At 42.7% G+C, this 17369-nt stretch overlaps 1 protein-coding gene across 1 annotated transcript in view; it reads right to left on the bottom strand.

Annotated features, from left to right (window-relative positions):
• LOC147024084 (junctophilin-2-like) overlaps positions 1-16540 on the bottom strand; it is a 39268-nt gene extending 22728 nt beyond the window's left edge. Inside the window, exon 1 of the mRNA XM_085890275.1 lies at positions 15607-16540. Within this exon, the coding sequence (XP_085746401.1) occupies positions 15607-15747 (141 nt within the window). The 5' untranslated portion in view covers positions 15748-16540. The remainder of the gene's footprint in view (positions 1-15606) is intronic.
• Between the last annotated feature and the right edge of the window lie 829 nt (positions 16541-17369).

Genomic DNA, 17369 nt, shown 5'->3' with positions numbered 1-17369 from the left:
GTTGTGCCACATTACAGGAATTTCCTAAAGAATTCTGCTAACAAGGCAAACCTTGCAGCATTCATATCACAGTCATTACTAGATGACCCACCTGGACTGATCAATGGCCAGAGTATAACGCTTGCGGGTGGATTTCCAGAAGCTGAGAGAGTTGTAACCATTGACTCAAATGGAAAAAGAAATCTTCTCCGGCTTTTCAGCACACAAGAAGAAGCAGACACTCGAATGCTTCTTCATGTCATTGACCAAGCATCATCTCATTAAAGGCTGATAATGAAGTCAGATGATTCAGATGTCCTAGTCTTGCTGATTTACTATCTAAATGAAGGCAAACTGCCAAAGTTAACATACATGCATTCTGGACACACTGGACAAAGAACAAATAGGGAAAGATTTATACCGGTTCATATTATCTGTTAGAAAGTCTTTGCTGTTTCACCATATGTATGAACGTTTGGTACTGTTGTTCCCATGAATGTTTCATGCAATCTATGAATACCATGTTAGTGTAGTGCAAGTCTGTAATTCTTGCTTTCTTGGCATTTTCCCACTGGATATAGAGAGAACTTCCGGTTTCTTGTTGGTTGGTGTGAGTGAACCTTCGCCATTTTGTCTTTGCTCGCTGAGAGAGATTTTCGTTATTTGTGTCGTTATATTAATAAACATTGCGCTGAAAGGAACTTCGATATTCTCGTCTCATCCAAACCGTTTGATCGCGGTATTTTCTTGGATCCGCTGTTCACTGTTATCCTACGTACTCGCAGCCTTACCGTAGGTTACCAGAACCTACTTTTCAGTATCTGCCAAAATGTAGGAGAAAATGTAGCACATGCCTTACCATCTGCACACGCCCTTACTGCATGTGATAGCACCAGTAGTCTCTACAAGATTGGCAAGTTTACAGCCTTCAGGAAGCTAGTTCAATATGCAGAGGATCTTCCTGCTTTGAGCATCCTAGGCACAACTCCCGATTTGACAGAAAACCTGCAGGATGCTCGTCGGTACACATTAGCATTGTATGGAAACAAAAAGAAATCCAATCGCAACTTATGTACAACCTTAGATGAGTTACGGTATGAATTTGCTTGCAAGAGTGACAAACCTGCATCTGCATTTCCTCCAACTGAGGATGCTTTCCTTCAACATGTGTTGCGTGACAAGTACCAGTTAACTATATGGATGCAATGTGAAGTTTCGAAACCACAACAGTTGAGCCCAATTGGTAATGGCTGGAGATGGGATGAGGACACATCTTCCATGCAACCTGTTTACGATGTGAAAGAGGCTGCACCCATTGAAGTCCGAGGCCTAACTCACATGTACTGTATGGATGCTGAATGCAAGACTTCAGAGAAGTGCCACTGTTTGGCATTAGGATTGCCTTGCACTGACTTCTGTTCATGTCTCAGTATAGAATGTGACAACAAACATGAAGCCTCTGTTGCTGCAGATGAGAAGAGTGACTTGGACAGTGATGATTTTGATCAAATCTCTTTGTGAATTTCATATTCGGGACCATTTTATGCAGAATGTTTTGTTAAATATATTTGCTAGTTTCAGTGTTAAAGCAAAAAATATTTGTATACAACAAAATGTAAGATAGCATTTCGGAATAGAATTAGTCAGTAAAATCACATTTTTTTCAGTTTTGAAAACTTAATGATTCAGATTTAGCTACTGAGATGATCTGAAAGCAACATACTCTTGATTCTGTACAAAATGACATTTTAATTATGAAAATTGGTTGATAATTGAAGATTTAACAGTCATTTTTATGATTTTTATGATTTTCTGAAACACACAAAAATTTCAGGCACTACAATTACAAATTCCACCAAAAATACATGCTATCCCCAATATATTTTTTCACAACCATTCATTTCCTACTTCAGACATCCTAATAAACCAAAAAATATGGTTGTGCTTTGTTCTACCCTGGGGAGGGGTTACCTATTTTTTTTCCAGCCATACCACAGCACTATGATGGAGTACATCTAGCTCCAAATTTTCGAAGTGAACGAAGTTGATGAAACAGATGTGCTGATTGAATCCAGGCCACTTACCAGTCCTTTAATCAACATTTCCAGTTCATCGCCAAGTAAGAATTTCTTGAAGGAGTGATTGTCGGGCATTACCAAGGCACATTGGTGACATCACTGCTGTGAAACTCAGCATGGGGTTCAGTGTCAGCTATTAGTAGGAATTGTATGTTGGCATCATTGTTGGCATCATACTGCAACAACTTACTAGTGTCCCAAATGTTGCCTAATCAACCCTGTATCAGTTAGGCAGCCGCACCTGAATCGACAGAACGTGCCAGTGCGGGAGAGCCGAGCCAAGGATAACAGGGTTTTAGTTATCTGGATAGTGTACAGATCGCACGGGACTTATGACACTGGATGAACGATCGGACTAGGTGTATGGCAGATGCATGAACCTAGTTGTATCCCATACAGGAAAGTGTCCATTATACATGTACAGGGTGGTAAAAGGATAAACCCTCGACCCTGAACGTCATACTGGCCATGGACGTGAGTTCTACTGGTAAATCATGGAACACTGTCTGGACCAAGTGTTGCCTATGTCAGGAGGTTAAGAAAGAAGATCAAAAGTCCCCTCAGGCCAATCCTGCCAAAAGAGGAGATGATGGGTACATGAACTTGGCAAGGAATATTCCTCTGTTTCACTCACTCAATGCACTAACAATCAAGCTAGACCCTGCAAGACTTGACGAAGGTGGTGGGATAGAGGAAACCTTGAGACAAAACAAGGCACGATATCATGAGAGTTGCAGGCTTCTATTTAACAACACAAAGTTACACAGAGCTGAAAAAGATCAATCCCTGCAGGTGCTAGTGATGAGGGCAGTAGAGTCTAACATATCAGATCTAACATTTGAAGATTGGTGTGAACAACGGAGGCAAGAGAGTCCACAGTTCCAGTTCTGGAGTCTGGTGCTGGACATGGAGCTCACCATATTCACCCTGATCCACTCATTCAGAGAAGGAGACTTCAACCTGCACCATGAAGCACTTTCAGAACTGACGCCTAACTTCTTTGCGAATAACAATGTCAACTATGCGCGATGGATCCCAGTTCACCTCCGAGATGTGATGTCGCTTGAGCAACAACATCCAGATGTAGCCAGGGAGTTTCACAAAGGGAACTTCGTTATCCATAAGTCTAGAAGAGAATTCTCTGCCCTGGCAATCGACCAAGCCCACGAGCAAAATAATGCAGCCATCAAAGGTGACGGAGGAGCAATTGGGTTGACAGAAGACCCGGCAGCACTTTGTAGGTGGATGGTCACTGGACCCGAAGTGAGTCGTCTAGTCGCTGGATACGAGGCCATGTCTGGTATGAATGATGCAACCAACAACAGCAGACACCATGAGCAGACACTGAGTGCCCAGAAATCTTTCTTTGAAAAGGTGAAAGCACTCTCTGCAGTAATACAGGAGATGGGAAACCCATTCCAAGAAGAATCAGCCGACCTACTGGTACTAGACATGAAGAACATTGCAGACCCAACTCTAGCCAAAATGGTAGCTACACATCACCAGCGGGGCAAAGAGCAGTTCATTCATCCATGGAGGGGCTACAGAATGAAGGTGAATGTCCTTTCTATCATCCAAATCAAGAAAAACATTGTTTGTTTCTTCAAACAAGAGCAAGCTGGTGGAAGTTCTAAGGAGAAAGTCCTGAAAGACGACTGTCAGCTGTTCTCATGACGGTTCATCTCATGCCAGAACAGGCAGTGTGACTTGAAAGAATTCTTCAAGCATGAGAATCAGTCAGACCCTGCATCTCTCAGTGATAGCGGCAAGCTTCAAACATGTCAGAAGTCACAGCTGGTTGAAATTCTTGAAGCGCAAGTGACATAGAACATACGTGGAACATAGCTCACTACAGATGAACATAACTCACCACAGATGAACATCGCTGGACATAGAACATAGTTATGTAGAACATAGCTCACTACAAATGAACATAACTCACCACAGATGAACATAGCGAGAAATAGAACATACGTAGAACATAGCTCACTACAGATGAACAGAACTCACCACAGATGAACATAGCTAGATATAGAACATACGTAGAACATAGCTCACTACAGATGAACATCGCTGGACATAGAACATAGCTCACTACAGATGAACATAGCTGACATAACCCACTCCAGATGAACATAGCTCACCATAGAGGAGCACAGCTCACATAACTCACCGCAGAGGAACATAGCTCACACAACTCACTACTGATGAACATCACTCACCGTGGAATAAAAATGATGACACAACTCACTACAGAATAACATAGATCACATAACTCGCTACAGATAAACAAAGCTCACCAGAGACAAACATAGCTCACATAACTTGCTACAGATGAATACAGCTCACCATAGATGAACATAGCTCACAACAGATGAATATAGCTCACATAGCTCACCATAGATGAACATAGCTCACCACTTATGAAAACAGGTCACCATAGATGAACATGGCTCACTGCAGGTGAACATATGTCATCATACATTAACATAGCTCACATAAGTCACCACAGAATAACATGGCTCACCATAGATTAACATATCTCACATAACTCACTACTGATGAACATGGCTCACCATAGGACACCACAGATGAACATAGCTCACCAGAGATGAACATAGATCACATAACTCACTGCAGATGAATATAGCTCACCATAGATGAACACAGCTTACTACAGATTAATGTTGCTCACAAAGCTCACCATAGATAAACATAACTCACATAACACACCACAGAGGAACATAGCTCACATAACTCACTACAGATGAACACAGCTCACAAAGCTCACCATAGATGAACACAGCTCACATAACTCAGCATAGATGAAGATATCTCACATGACAAAACAAAGAGGAACATAGATCACATAACTCACTACAGATTAACATAGCTCACCATAGATGAACACAGCTCACATAATTCACTGCAGAAGAACATAGCTCACCATAGATGAACATAGCTCACCAGAGATTAACACAGGTCATACAAGTCACGACAGATGAACATCTAGCTCACAAAGCTCACCATAGATGAACATATCTCACATGACTCAGCAAAGAGGAACATAGCTCACATAACTCACACCAGAATAATACAGCTCACCAGAGATTAACATAGCTCACGACAGATCAACATGGCTCACCATAGATGAACAAAGCTCACATTACTCGCAACAATTGAACATAGCTCACCAGAAATGAATGTAGCTCACATAACTCACTTCAGAAGAACATAGTTCACCAGAGATGAACATAGCTCACATTAATCATGACAAATGAACAGCTCACCATAGATGAACATTGCTCACATAACTCACAACAGATGAACACTGCTCACATGAGTCACCACAGAGTAACATAGCTCACACAACTCACTACAGATGAACCTCACTCACAATGGAAGAACACAGCTCACACAACTCACTACAGAAGAAAATGGCTCAACAGAGATGAACATAGCTCACATAACTCACTACAGATGAATATACCTCACCATAGATGAACATAGCTCACCAGAGACAAACATAGCTCACATAACTCACTGCAGATGAATATATGTCACCATAGATGAACATAGCTCATTACAGATTAATATAGCTCACATAACTCACCACAGAACAACATAGCTCACCACTTATAAACACAGGTCACCATAGATGAACATAGCTCACATAACTCACTGAAGCTGAATATATCTTCCCATAGATTAACACAGATCACATAAGTCACTACAGAAGAACATGACTCACCATAGATCAACATAGTTCACATAACTCACTGGAGATGAATATAGCTCACCATAGATGAACATAGCTCACTACAGATTAATGTTGCTCACATAGATGAACAAAACTCACTTAACTCACCACAGAGGAACATAGCTCACATAACGCACTGCAGATGAACACAGCTCAACAGAGATGAAGATAGCTCATTAGATTAATATAGCTCACATAACTCACCACAGAAGAACATAGCTTACCACCTATAAACACAGGTCACCATAGATGAACATAGCTCACATAACTCACTGAAGATGAATATATCTTCCCATAGATTAGCACAGATCACATAAGTCAATGCAGAAGAACATGACTCACCATAGGATACGAGAGATGAAGATAGCTCACAAGAGATGAACATAGCTTACATAATTCACCACACATGAACACAGGTCACATGACTCACGACAGAAGAACACAGCTCGCATAACACTGCAGATGAACATAGCTCATCATGGATGAACCTAGCTCACACAACTCACTACAGAAGAACACAGCTCACCTGAGGTTAACATAGCTCACTACAGATGAACATAGCTAGCTTTAGATGAACATAACTCACTTCAGATGAACATCGCTCACCATCAATGAATATAGCTCACATAACTCACTACATATGAACATATCTGACATAAGTCATTACAGCTGAACATAGCTCACCATAGATGAACGCAGCTCACATAACTCACCACAGTGGAACATCGCTCACATAACTCACTGCAGATGAAGATAGCTCACATACCTCACGACAGAAGAAGATAGCTCACCATTGATGAACATAGCTCACATAGCTCACCACAGAGAAACACAGCTCACATAAGTATAAGCTCATACAAGTCATTACAGATGAACATTGCTCAGCATAGATGAATGTAGCTCACATAAGTCACATGGGAAAAACTACAGAATAACATAGCTCACCATTGATGAACATAGGTCACCATACATGAACATAACTCTCCATAGATGAACATAGCTCACATAAGTCACTACAGAAGAAGATAGCTCACCATAGAGGAACACAGCTCACATAGTTCTCCATCAATGAACACAGCTCACATAACTCACAATATATGAACATAGCTCACCATCGATGAACATAGCTCATGAGAGATGAACATAGCTCACTTAACATGTGAGAGAGATGTCATCTGTCATGTCACCTCTCTCCCCTGTCATGGCACTTCAGCAAAACACTTATGCGACTCATTGGGACTGACTCATTCTGTGAATTTCCCGACCCGGATCTCAACTAATGGTACTCCATCTCTCCTGGATCTGATTTTGACAAATTTCCCTGAAAATATCTGCTGTTCTTCCTCCACTCCCATCGGTTCTTCTGACCCCGTCCTTGTCAAAGTGGACATCTCTCTGGTGGATCTCAACTAATGGTACTCCATCTCTCCTGGATCTGATTTTGACAAATTTCCCTGAAAATATCTGCTGTTCTTCCTCCACTCCCATCGGTTCTTCTGACCCCGTCCTTGTCAAAGTGGACATCTCTCTGGTGGATCTCAACTAATGGTATTCCATCTCTCCTGGATCTGATTTTGACAAATTTCCCTGAAAATATCTGCTGTTCTTCCTCCACTCCCATCGGTTCTTCTGACCCCGTCCTTGTCAAAGTGGACATTTCTCTGGCTGTTATCAGAGAACCACCTCACTGCCGTCGAGTCTGGCATTTCACTCAAACCGACTGGCAGGGTCTCCTAGCAACCATCAAACTTATAGACTGGTCTCCCATCGCTGCTTTCTCCGACATCAACTCATCCTGGGAATTCCTTCAAACTAACTTGCTCTCCCTCATGCACAGATTTATCCCATCTCATCTTCAGAATACTGCATTTATATGTTGTACTGTTTCTAAATGTGAATTTTTTTTTGCATCTTAGTACATGATTGTAAAGGTGACAGTTGGCTTAATCACATCATAAGCTGTCTCTTCTACAATGTAAATCCTGATTATCTAACAGGGCCGGATTTAGAGGGGGGGCTCCTGGAGGGTCTTGACCCCATTTTTGTTGGGGGGAGTGAAAAAAAAATACGCGATCAAATCACCAAAAGGCAAAAAAAAAAAATCTTTTTTTAATTACGTACATGATCGAGGCTCGTGGAAGAGCAGGAGCAGAATAGAAGGTAACAAAATGGCAAGGGGGAACACTAACAGCACAATAGTACTGAGAGTGAGATCAAGTGGAGGAGGAGAAGGACACATGGCGGTGAATAAGCTGCACAAAAGCTGAACTGTAATGGCACTTGGCAGAGCGCATACCTCCGCCAGGCTGAACAGTTTACATTTTGTATGCCACTGACAGGTCGGATCTGAATCCGGACCAGAACCAAAATCGAATTGGCTTGTTCTTGTCACCGAACAAACTCATCCACCTAGTTTTGTCATAAGTCGTCCACATCTTTTTGAAATATCATGCTGTACATAGTTTTTGGCCTCATCCCTCAATGGTGAATAATCACAAAAATTCTCGTGTCTGGATCTGGATTCAAACCTACACCAAAATCAAATCAATTCGTCCTTGTCACACACCCAACCTGTCCACCAAGTTTCGTCTGAATCTCTGCATAACTTCTTGAGATATCCTGGTCACAGGCAAAGACAGACAGGCAAACAAACAGGGGTGAAAACATAATGTCTGTCCACCTTGGGAGGCAGAGGAAACAAACAAACCAACAACTTACAAACAAAACGAGGTCAGGGAGAGGGGGAATATCCCAATAAACTGGAAAAAGGAAGTGCTTGGGAATGGTGTCATGAGGGGTCGAGGAGATCCTGAGTATGGATGGAGGATGAACAGTTGGCTTGAAAACCTGGAGGGAAGAATGGGACTGAAAAGACTGAGGAAGTTGGTTCCACAGACGAGAGAAAAAAGGAACATAAAATGAGTGGAGGTGAGGAGTGAGGCTGCATTTTGGGAGGTGAACAAGAAGATGATTACTGGCAAACCGTGTGTGCCCTGCAGAAACCTGGGAGTGACAGAACCAAGAGAGGGTGCAAGACCAAAAAGGAAGTTGAATAAGGAGATGTCATTGACCTGTCTGCAATGTGAAAGCAACAAGCCCAGCAACTCAGCTTCATCATGGGAGATCCCAATGATTTTGAGGACCTTGCATTCCATGGCATCAAGAATGACAAGACGTGAGGCAGGACCCAAAAGGGAGATCAGTACTCCATTAAGCTGCAAATGAAGGCCTTCAAGTTGGCCAAAGGAAAGGAAAGACCTTGTATGATGAAGGATGCTCAGTTGGTGCCTGGTTTTGGAAGCCATCTTTGAAAAGTGGTTTGCCCAAGAAAGATCATGGCTGATTGTGAGACCCAAGAGTTTGAGTGACTGAACATCCTCAATAGGATTGCTAATAAAGCAGATGGGAGGGTGTGTCCAATACGGTGTAATCAGACAAAGTGAGGGTGTAAAATTTGTCAGGGTTGAAAGACATATTCCAAGTGTTTGACCAGCTTGTGATTTTTACAAGGTCTGAAGAGTGGGAAGAGGCTACTGCCTGTCGAAAGGATGAGGGGTGTCATGGCACAGGGTGGAGTCATCAACAAATAGATAAAGAGGGTATAAGAGGGTTTGTCAGAGATGACTGATGAAGATCAGGAATAGGAATGGGCCGAGAACACTGTCTTGGGACACTCCAGTCTTGACAGGGAGAGGAGATGAAAGAATTCCATTGAGTGCTACACGCTGACTATGAGAGTAGAGGAAGTTAGTAAACCATGTGTGGAGTTGGCCTTGGATGTCAACAACAGAGAGTTTGTAGAGCAAGGAGGGATGCCAGACTGCATCACCAGCTCGGGATATATACAGAGAGACAGCCCTGATCTCATGTCTGATATTGAGGGCATCCATGCCTTGTTGGAAGAGGAAGAGCAGCATCTCCAAGGTGGAGTGACTTGGTCTGAATCCAAATTTGTGATCTGAGATGAGGCCGTTTGAGTAAAGGAAGGATTTCATATCAACTGCGATAATGGATTCCATGACAATGCTGATGATGATTGTAAGTAAGCTAATTGGTCTGTCATTGAGAGGATCTGTTTTTGCACTTTTGTAATGTAATGCTGTGATGTTGGCTGCTTTCAAAGCAGATGGAAGATGACTGATGGTAAATGACAGGGTGAAAAGGGCAGAGAGGGGATGTACAAGAGTAGCAGAGCAGGTTTGTCGGACACGTGTGCTGATGCCGTCCGGTCCAGTTGCCGAAACGGAGTCAGTAGTTGCCAAAAACTGCTCCACCTTCTCAGATTCAAATACCACAGAGTCCAGGAGCAGTTGATTGTGACTGCATATGGTGGGTATAGAGAGTGAGGAGTTGGGGACACAAGATTTGTAATCAAACACAGAATCGAGGCATTCATTTCTCATGAATGGAGGCAGCTGGGGTGCCATTTGAAGAGACGGAATGCATACTCCAGAGACAGACTTAATAAGGTGCCACAAAGTTTTAGAGGAGGGAGACAAGTTTGTCAGTTCCATCTTCAGGTTGGACAGATGTTGTTTTCTGGCTCTCCAAATAGTAGACACACTTGTTCTGGGCTTTGTGGAATGACCTGAGGTTGCGTTTGGTCGGATTTGCCATCCAGGAAGAAAAGGCAAGACGTTTGAAGGCAACCGCCTCACCACAATATTCTGTGCACCAGAGGTGAGAGGATAGGTATAATAACTGCAGACAAGATGGTATAAATATGTACGTAATGGAAAGCAAGCTTGTGTGGATGGATTCCCAGGCAGTGTTAATGTCAGGAGAGGCGAACATGAAGGACCAGTCTTGACATGAAAGGGCAGCTTGCAGTCCCTTCCAATCAGCTTGAGTGAACTGCCAGACTCTATGGCACTCTGACTATAGCCAGGGAGATATTGACTCATTTAAGGACATGATCAGAGGAACCTATTGGGGCAGAAGAGGAACAGGAGACTCGTGGATTACATTTGTAGGAAAATTCATCATTACCAAGTCCTCAAGGGAGGACGAGCCATTGGGAGAAATCAGGGTTGTGAAAGTTCACTGATTGGGTGAGGCCCATATTTGCAAACCACACTTGATTTTGTGTTGTAGCGCTTCCAGGCAAGCACTCCAGACATTAATAACTTTATTCCGAGTAATTGTTGACGAGGATTGTTGAGTAACTGGTGTTCCTTTAAGTTGACAAAGCTGCAGCTCACAATTCAATCATGTGCAAATTTACAATAAAAAGGAAAATAAAATTTCTTTTGCAATGAAAATATAAAATGATTTCTTTGCTCTCCCAACATGTAGCCAATGTGGTTAGTCGATGCTCAGAGTGCATCAAAGAACATCTAAAATCCCAAAGCTTGCAGAGTCAATAAGCGGGTCCTGGACCACACGCTTTGTGGCTTCGTGATCACAGCATCTGGGAGATTATATACCCACTCACTTGATTTCTGGACCCCCAGGATATGCCCCTTTCTTACTACTCCAAGAACGGATGACCCCTCCACAACCCACACCTCCCCCTCTTTATCTAACACAATCATTGGATTTGTGCCTTCATTGGGGGACCATGCACACAAATGCTTGATCTCCTATTGTTATCGGTATTTTCATTCTTATTATTATTCTTTCTGCCAATTTTTTGTAGAAGCTGTAGTGTCGGCACCGCTGCTCCGATCAAATTGAAACCTCACAGGAGTGTTGGGGCGAATGGGAACTGATGCATATTGTTTCGGAGTTTTGATTTTTCAATCACCATGGCAACCAGCTTGGATTGAATCAAAAACTTAAAAAAAAAAACATCTTCTTCTCTGAAACCACAAATGCTATGGACTCGATTCTTGTCAGGTTATGATTGACGACCCATGGTGAAAAAAAAAAATTGTACAAGATGACGTCATCGGTGAAACGGTTTGCCAGCCACGTCGAGGTAGAAAAAACAATTTTTTCCAATGATCATGAAACATTTCTTATGTCATCGACACCACTATACGAACTTGAAAATGAAATTTTGGTTTGATTGGTCACATGGTCTGCCAATGGCAAACAAGAAAAAGAGCAATCAGGCATTGCAGATGCTCACCAGGATTATTTTTTGTGTGGCATTTGTGTACTGGTGTGTTACGTAATTAATATGAGACATAATTAGAACTGACACTTTATAACTGCTGGCAGTGACGACCGGGTACCAAGACGTCCTGCTTTGATACAACCCCGTTTTGATCGACCCTGACCCATGACGCTTATTATTATTTGATTGAAATCAGAATGGGATTAAAATAAATTCGATTCAATCCAAATAACATAGGTGCAGTCCTACGTTGGAGTAATCAGAAGGACCCCGAACAAGCAAAAAGTAAAGATGAAGTCATCAAGAGGAATCTGGATAGGATTCATATTTCAGCTGCTACTCTACCCTCAAACCCATTCAGGCACAGCCAAGTGAGCCTTATTAATATATATATATATATATATATATAAATTATATATATATATATATATATATATATATATATATATATATATATATAATTATATGAAACAACCCAGATCAAAAAATTAAATAATTCCGGCTGCCAGAACATGCATCTGATGAGGTTGAAATTTAAAACCTGCATTCCCCATCACGACTAAAACGAAGCGGATCAAGAGAAGTATTTCAAAAAAGATTTTTTTTCTCAAGCTAATGTAGCTGCCAGACCATGTAACTTATCAATGATTCTTGAACACCCTGATATCCCCAAAGCTTGGGGAACATTTGTGTGAAGTTTTTTTTTATTTTATTTTTTCTATATCTATCTCTATCTCTATCTCTATCTCTATCTCTATCTCTATCTCTATCTCTATCTCTATCTCTATCTCTATCTCTATCTCTATCTCTATCTCTATCTCTCTCTCTCTCTCTCTCTCTCTCTCTCTCTCTCTCTCTCTCTCTCTCTCTCTCTCTCTCTCTCTCTCTCTCTCTCTCTCTCTCTCTCAGAAGATTTTTTTTTTATAGGTTTTAGGGTAAATATAATATGGCTGCCAAACAATGTGACCTCTGACGTCATCGGTGTGAATGTTTTGTTCCTCATGGATAGGCGGTCATACCTGAAAAATATCGCCTTCTCAGCCATTTCAGAGAGGATTTTTAAAGGTTTAACATATATATATATATATATATATATATATATATATATATATATATATATATATATATATATATATATATATATCTGCCGAACTACGTGAACAATGATGTCATCAATATTTTTTTCTATGGACCAAAGCATCCCAAGATGACCCTGAAAATTTTTCATACTGATTAGATGTAGCGTTCTACTTATACAATTATGACGTCATAATGATGGCACCTATGACATCATAAACATATCACACTATTCTCCATGCAGAGTACTTGACATGTGCCAAGTTTCCATTTTTCCCACGGAGCTGTTTTGGAGATAAAGGTCCAAAGTTTTTCTTTTTTTCCAACATGACAGCCACACAACATGACCGATGACGTCATAATTATCAACAAACATTCTTCACGAGCAGTCGTTCCTCTGGTGAAAATTCCGTGTCAATCCAATATGTGGTTGTGGGGCAAAACACCAAAGTTCTGTGCAGACAGACAGACAGACAGACAGCCAAACAGACCGAAGTGCAATACCCTCTCCTCCGGCGAGGGTAATTAAAAAAAATTGATGACAATTGATGATGTCATAGGTGACACCACCTTGGAGTACTTTTCGATGTTGGTGTAACCTAAAAAAGCCTATTTCTCCAGAACTGCTGCTCTGATGAAGTTGAAGCTTCCCATGCAATGTTGGGGTAATTGGGAGCTGACACATTCTTTCTTTCCAAATTTTCATTTTATATTCACCATGGCAACCAGCTTGGATTTAAACAAAAACTTCAAAAACTCTTCTTCTCCAAACCCGAAAACGCTCGTGATTCGATACTTGGCAGGTTACGATCGGCTACCCATAGTGAAAATAAAGTGTTTAAGACATAGTCATCAGTTGCATGGTTTGGCTGCCATGTTGGAACAAATGTGAACACCTTTTAAAAATGTCCTTCTCCAAAATCCTTCCACCAATTGGAGTGAAAGTTGGCACACGTGATCAACTTAACATGTGATATTACATGTGAGAATTGTGACACCAAAGGTCACGTGGTTTGGCTGCCATGGTCGATTAAATGCGAACACTTAAAAAATCTTCTTCAAAAGTGTTCCAACGATTAAAGTGAAACTTGGCACATATTATTGAGTACCCCTGAGGAATATAAGTTATGTTGATGATTACATCATAGGTCGCGTGTTTTGAAATTGCCTCGTATTGTACAGTTGGTGTTTGGGCCCCTGCATCACTGCTCACAGTTGTAATTACTTATTATCAACGTGAAAACAACCAAAGTCCTTCCTTGTCACACCTGAACTCTTATCCAACCACAAGGCCTTCATCCGCAGCTTGATGGAGTACGACTCTCCTCCCTGGGCTGGCTTCCCTGCCTCACATCTTGCTCAGCCTGACACCATGGAAGTAAAGGCCTTCAATGTCATTGGGATCTCTCACGATGAAACTGAGTCTGTGGGCCTACCATTTCGACATCACAGACAGATCAGTGGTCTGTCTGTGTTCTTCCACCACCTTTCAGGTTTTACATCCTCTGCTCTTTCCGTGCTTTGTCCACCCCCCCTCCTCCCCCAGATTTCTGCATGGCTCACACAGTGCACCATCAACCTCTTTCCAGTGAAACTACCTAAATCCAGGATCACTGCTCATCTCCACTCATTCGATCCTCTCTCTTCCCAGCTCTGTGCGACCAACTTCCATACTCTCTTTAATCTCATTCTTCCCTCAATGTCTTCAACACAACTATTCACCACCATCTCAGATCATTACTACCTACTACTGCTTCTACTACAACTCCGCATGCCCAGTTAAGGGGCACATCACAGCGACCCCTCTGGGGGGATTGACACTTTTGTACGTCGTTCCTCTGGGATAGGGGGAACGCGAGGTCACAGCATGAATTTGAAATTTTTTCATGGTGCCGGCGATAGCTCTCCTATTCTTTGCGAAGGACACCGTGGGATCTTTAACATCCACCAACTAATACCTGGATATGGTACGTCCATTTAACTTGCATTCCGGGGCACGGGACACACATTGATGAATCGCCTGCCTGTGAAATACCAGGATGACCCCAGATCACCCCTCCCCACCTCTGTCAAAAAACACAATGTATTTTCTACTCCCATTAACCCTTTCAAATTTCCAGTTTTTCCTTCCTGAGAGTTTGCAACTGTATCTATCTTCTTGTCTACCCCATGTCCTCCTCTAGCACTCATTCTTCCCCACATCCCTTATTTCTCCAAGTGTCCCTCTATTTTGTCCCTCAATCCTGCTGTTTGTGTGTCCTCCCTCCTCTCTCTACCACTGTTCCTTCTGTTCTGCTATATCCTGAATCATTCTATGTTGTCACTCCCCCATGAGCCTCGACTTTGCATACACTAAATTCAATCACGACGAGCTCACCATCTTTCCAAATGAAAACATTTAAGTTGAAAACAACCATGGTCCACCCATTGAGCCCAGGGGGCACGGAATATGTTATGTTAACGTTGAAATGACGTTGTCACGTCGACACAAGAAGCATAGACAGATGATGATGATGATGATGATGATGATGATGATGATGATGATGATGATGATGATGATGATGATGATGATGATGATGACATGCCAGTTCATGTTATTTCATTGCATGTTTTCTGCTGTCACCGCCAGGGCTCCTGCATTAGTGACTCACCTCAAAGCCATGGTTCCAAGAGCCGCAGAACTCTCCCTGGCTGCGGGGACCTGTGCAGAGGCCGTGGCCATGGGCACGACCATCTTCCCAGCCACCGCAATACGCGCCCCCATCCTCGAAGTCGAAGCGCCCACCGCTCATGCGGCCTTGCGGGTCCGGCCGTGCGAGCTGTCCCTCAACCTTTCGCGGACCACCTTCGACCGCTTGCCTCTGCGGTTCTCACCGCTTGCAGGTGAGTTTTGCCTCCACGGTCCCTGAACTTTGCAGTTTTGAATTTACACACTTGTGGAGAGAATCGAGGTGGATATGAATTGTTTGCAGATAAAAACGCTCGATTTTCCTTCCTCCTCTTGCTCTTGCTCCTTCTGTTTTAACTAATTCCAGTTGATGGTTTTAGGGAACGAGACTCCCTGCAGGTTGTCTTCCAATGACGAACGGAACACACTCTCTCTCTCCCTTTTCCTTCCGCTGAACTTTTCTCCTCTCCACAGTCTTTGCCTCGCAGCAGATCCTTCTCCTACTCCTTCGAAGCATGAAGCGCCCCCGGGGGGCACTGAGACTGTTTTTAAACCCGGTTCATCTTGTTGAGGTTGTGGCCCAACCTTCCTTCCACCGTGTTCTTTCAAGTCCGTATTCTTCTTTCGTTTCTAAAGGTTCTACACACCTCCAAGAATTCGCACCACGCAACTTTGCATGAGTTGCGATTTGAGTTTACACCATTGGACAATTCCCAAGTTTATCCACCGTGGGACATCTGCGTGAACAGGTGAAGCGTGTTCCGCTTGAATGAATTACCTGTTACAAAGCAAGTGTGAGCTGGACCTGGCCGTTTGGAGCAAACACCGACATGGAGAATGAGCTGGAGGAATAGAAAGAAAGAGGAGCTGCAGGCGTGCTCTGTGGATCCCCGAGCATGGCACATACACCACCCCCCTACTGCCACCCTCCCCCCCCACTGCCACCCTCCTCCCCACCCCCCCCCCCACTGCCACCCTCCCCCCGGTGCGCTGCCAAACAAGGACACAGCGCTCACAGCCCATCGCCCAGAAATACCCGCGCCGCGCACAGCTGTTCTTCTCTTTGACCTATATATAATATAACGTAATTCGTACGTACATTTGGCTACCTATTAAACCGCATGATTCATGAACCGCGTGTTTGTTTGATTTACCTGTGCTCATGAACACCACCTGAAAACACCTGACGCCCTGGACGGACAGTAACTCGGGTCATGTTTGTTCATCGAATTGCTGATTATACAATATCGCTGCAAGTTGCAGTTGCTGGTTAAAAAGGTGCACCACATAAATAATGTTACACTCAAACAACACACGCATTGAAGAAAACCAATGGAGGAAGCCATTTTGGAAAAAAATTTTTTGAAGAAATTCAAATTGTGCGTTTCACTGGCCGACTATTTAAACCTGGATTTTCTCAAAATGAAAGACGAGCTTAAAACGTCCTACTAATATGTTTCTTGGCCCCTCTGTGTCCCTCTATCCACATTCCACCTGTTCGCAACACTTGAACCATTTAACCCCTTCGGTTCACTCAATTCCAGCTCTTGCATTCAAGGAACCTGTTCCTCTGAAAATCCTTTTCCTGTGCAACCATAATGTTAGGGAACACTCAAACCATAACGTAAGGGAACACTCAAACCATGAAGAAAATTATAACTGAAAGCTAACCTGAAGCCAAGAACACAAACCCGAAAACCCAAAGCAGAGAAACCAAACCTTGGAATCACGACCACATGATGCTTG

Source organism: Eptatretus burgeri, chromosome 7, assembly GCF_056783735.1.
Source record: "Eptatretus burgeri isolate ZD-2024b chromosome 7, Ebu_testis_v1, whole genome shotgun sequence".
NCBI classification, from domain to species: Eukaryota; Metazoa; Chordata; class Myxini; order Myxiniformes; family Myxinidae; genus Eptatretus; species Eptatretus burgeri.
Note: the sequence above shows the minus strand (reverse complement) of the source record. Positions and strands in the feature narration are given on the sequence as shown.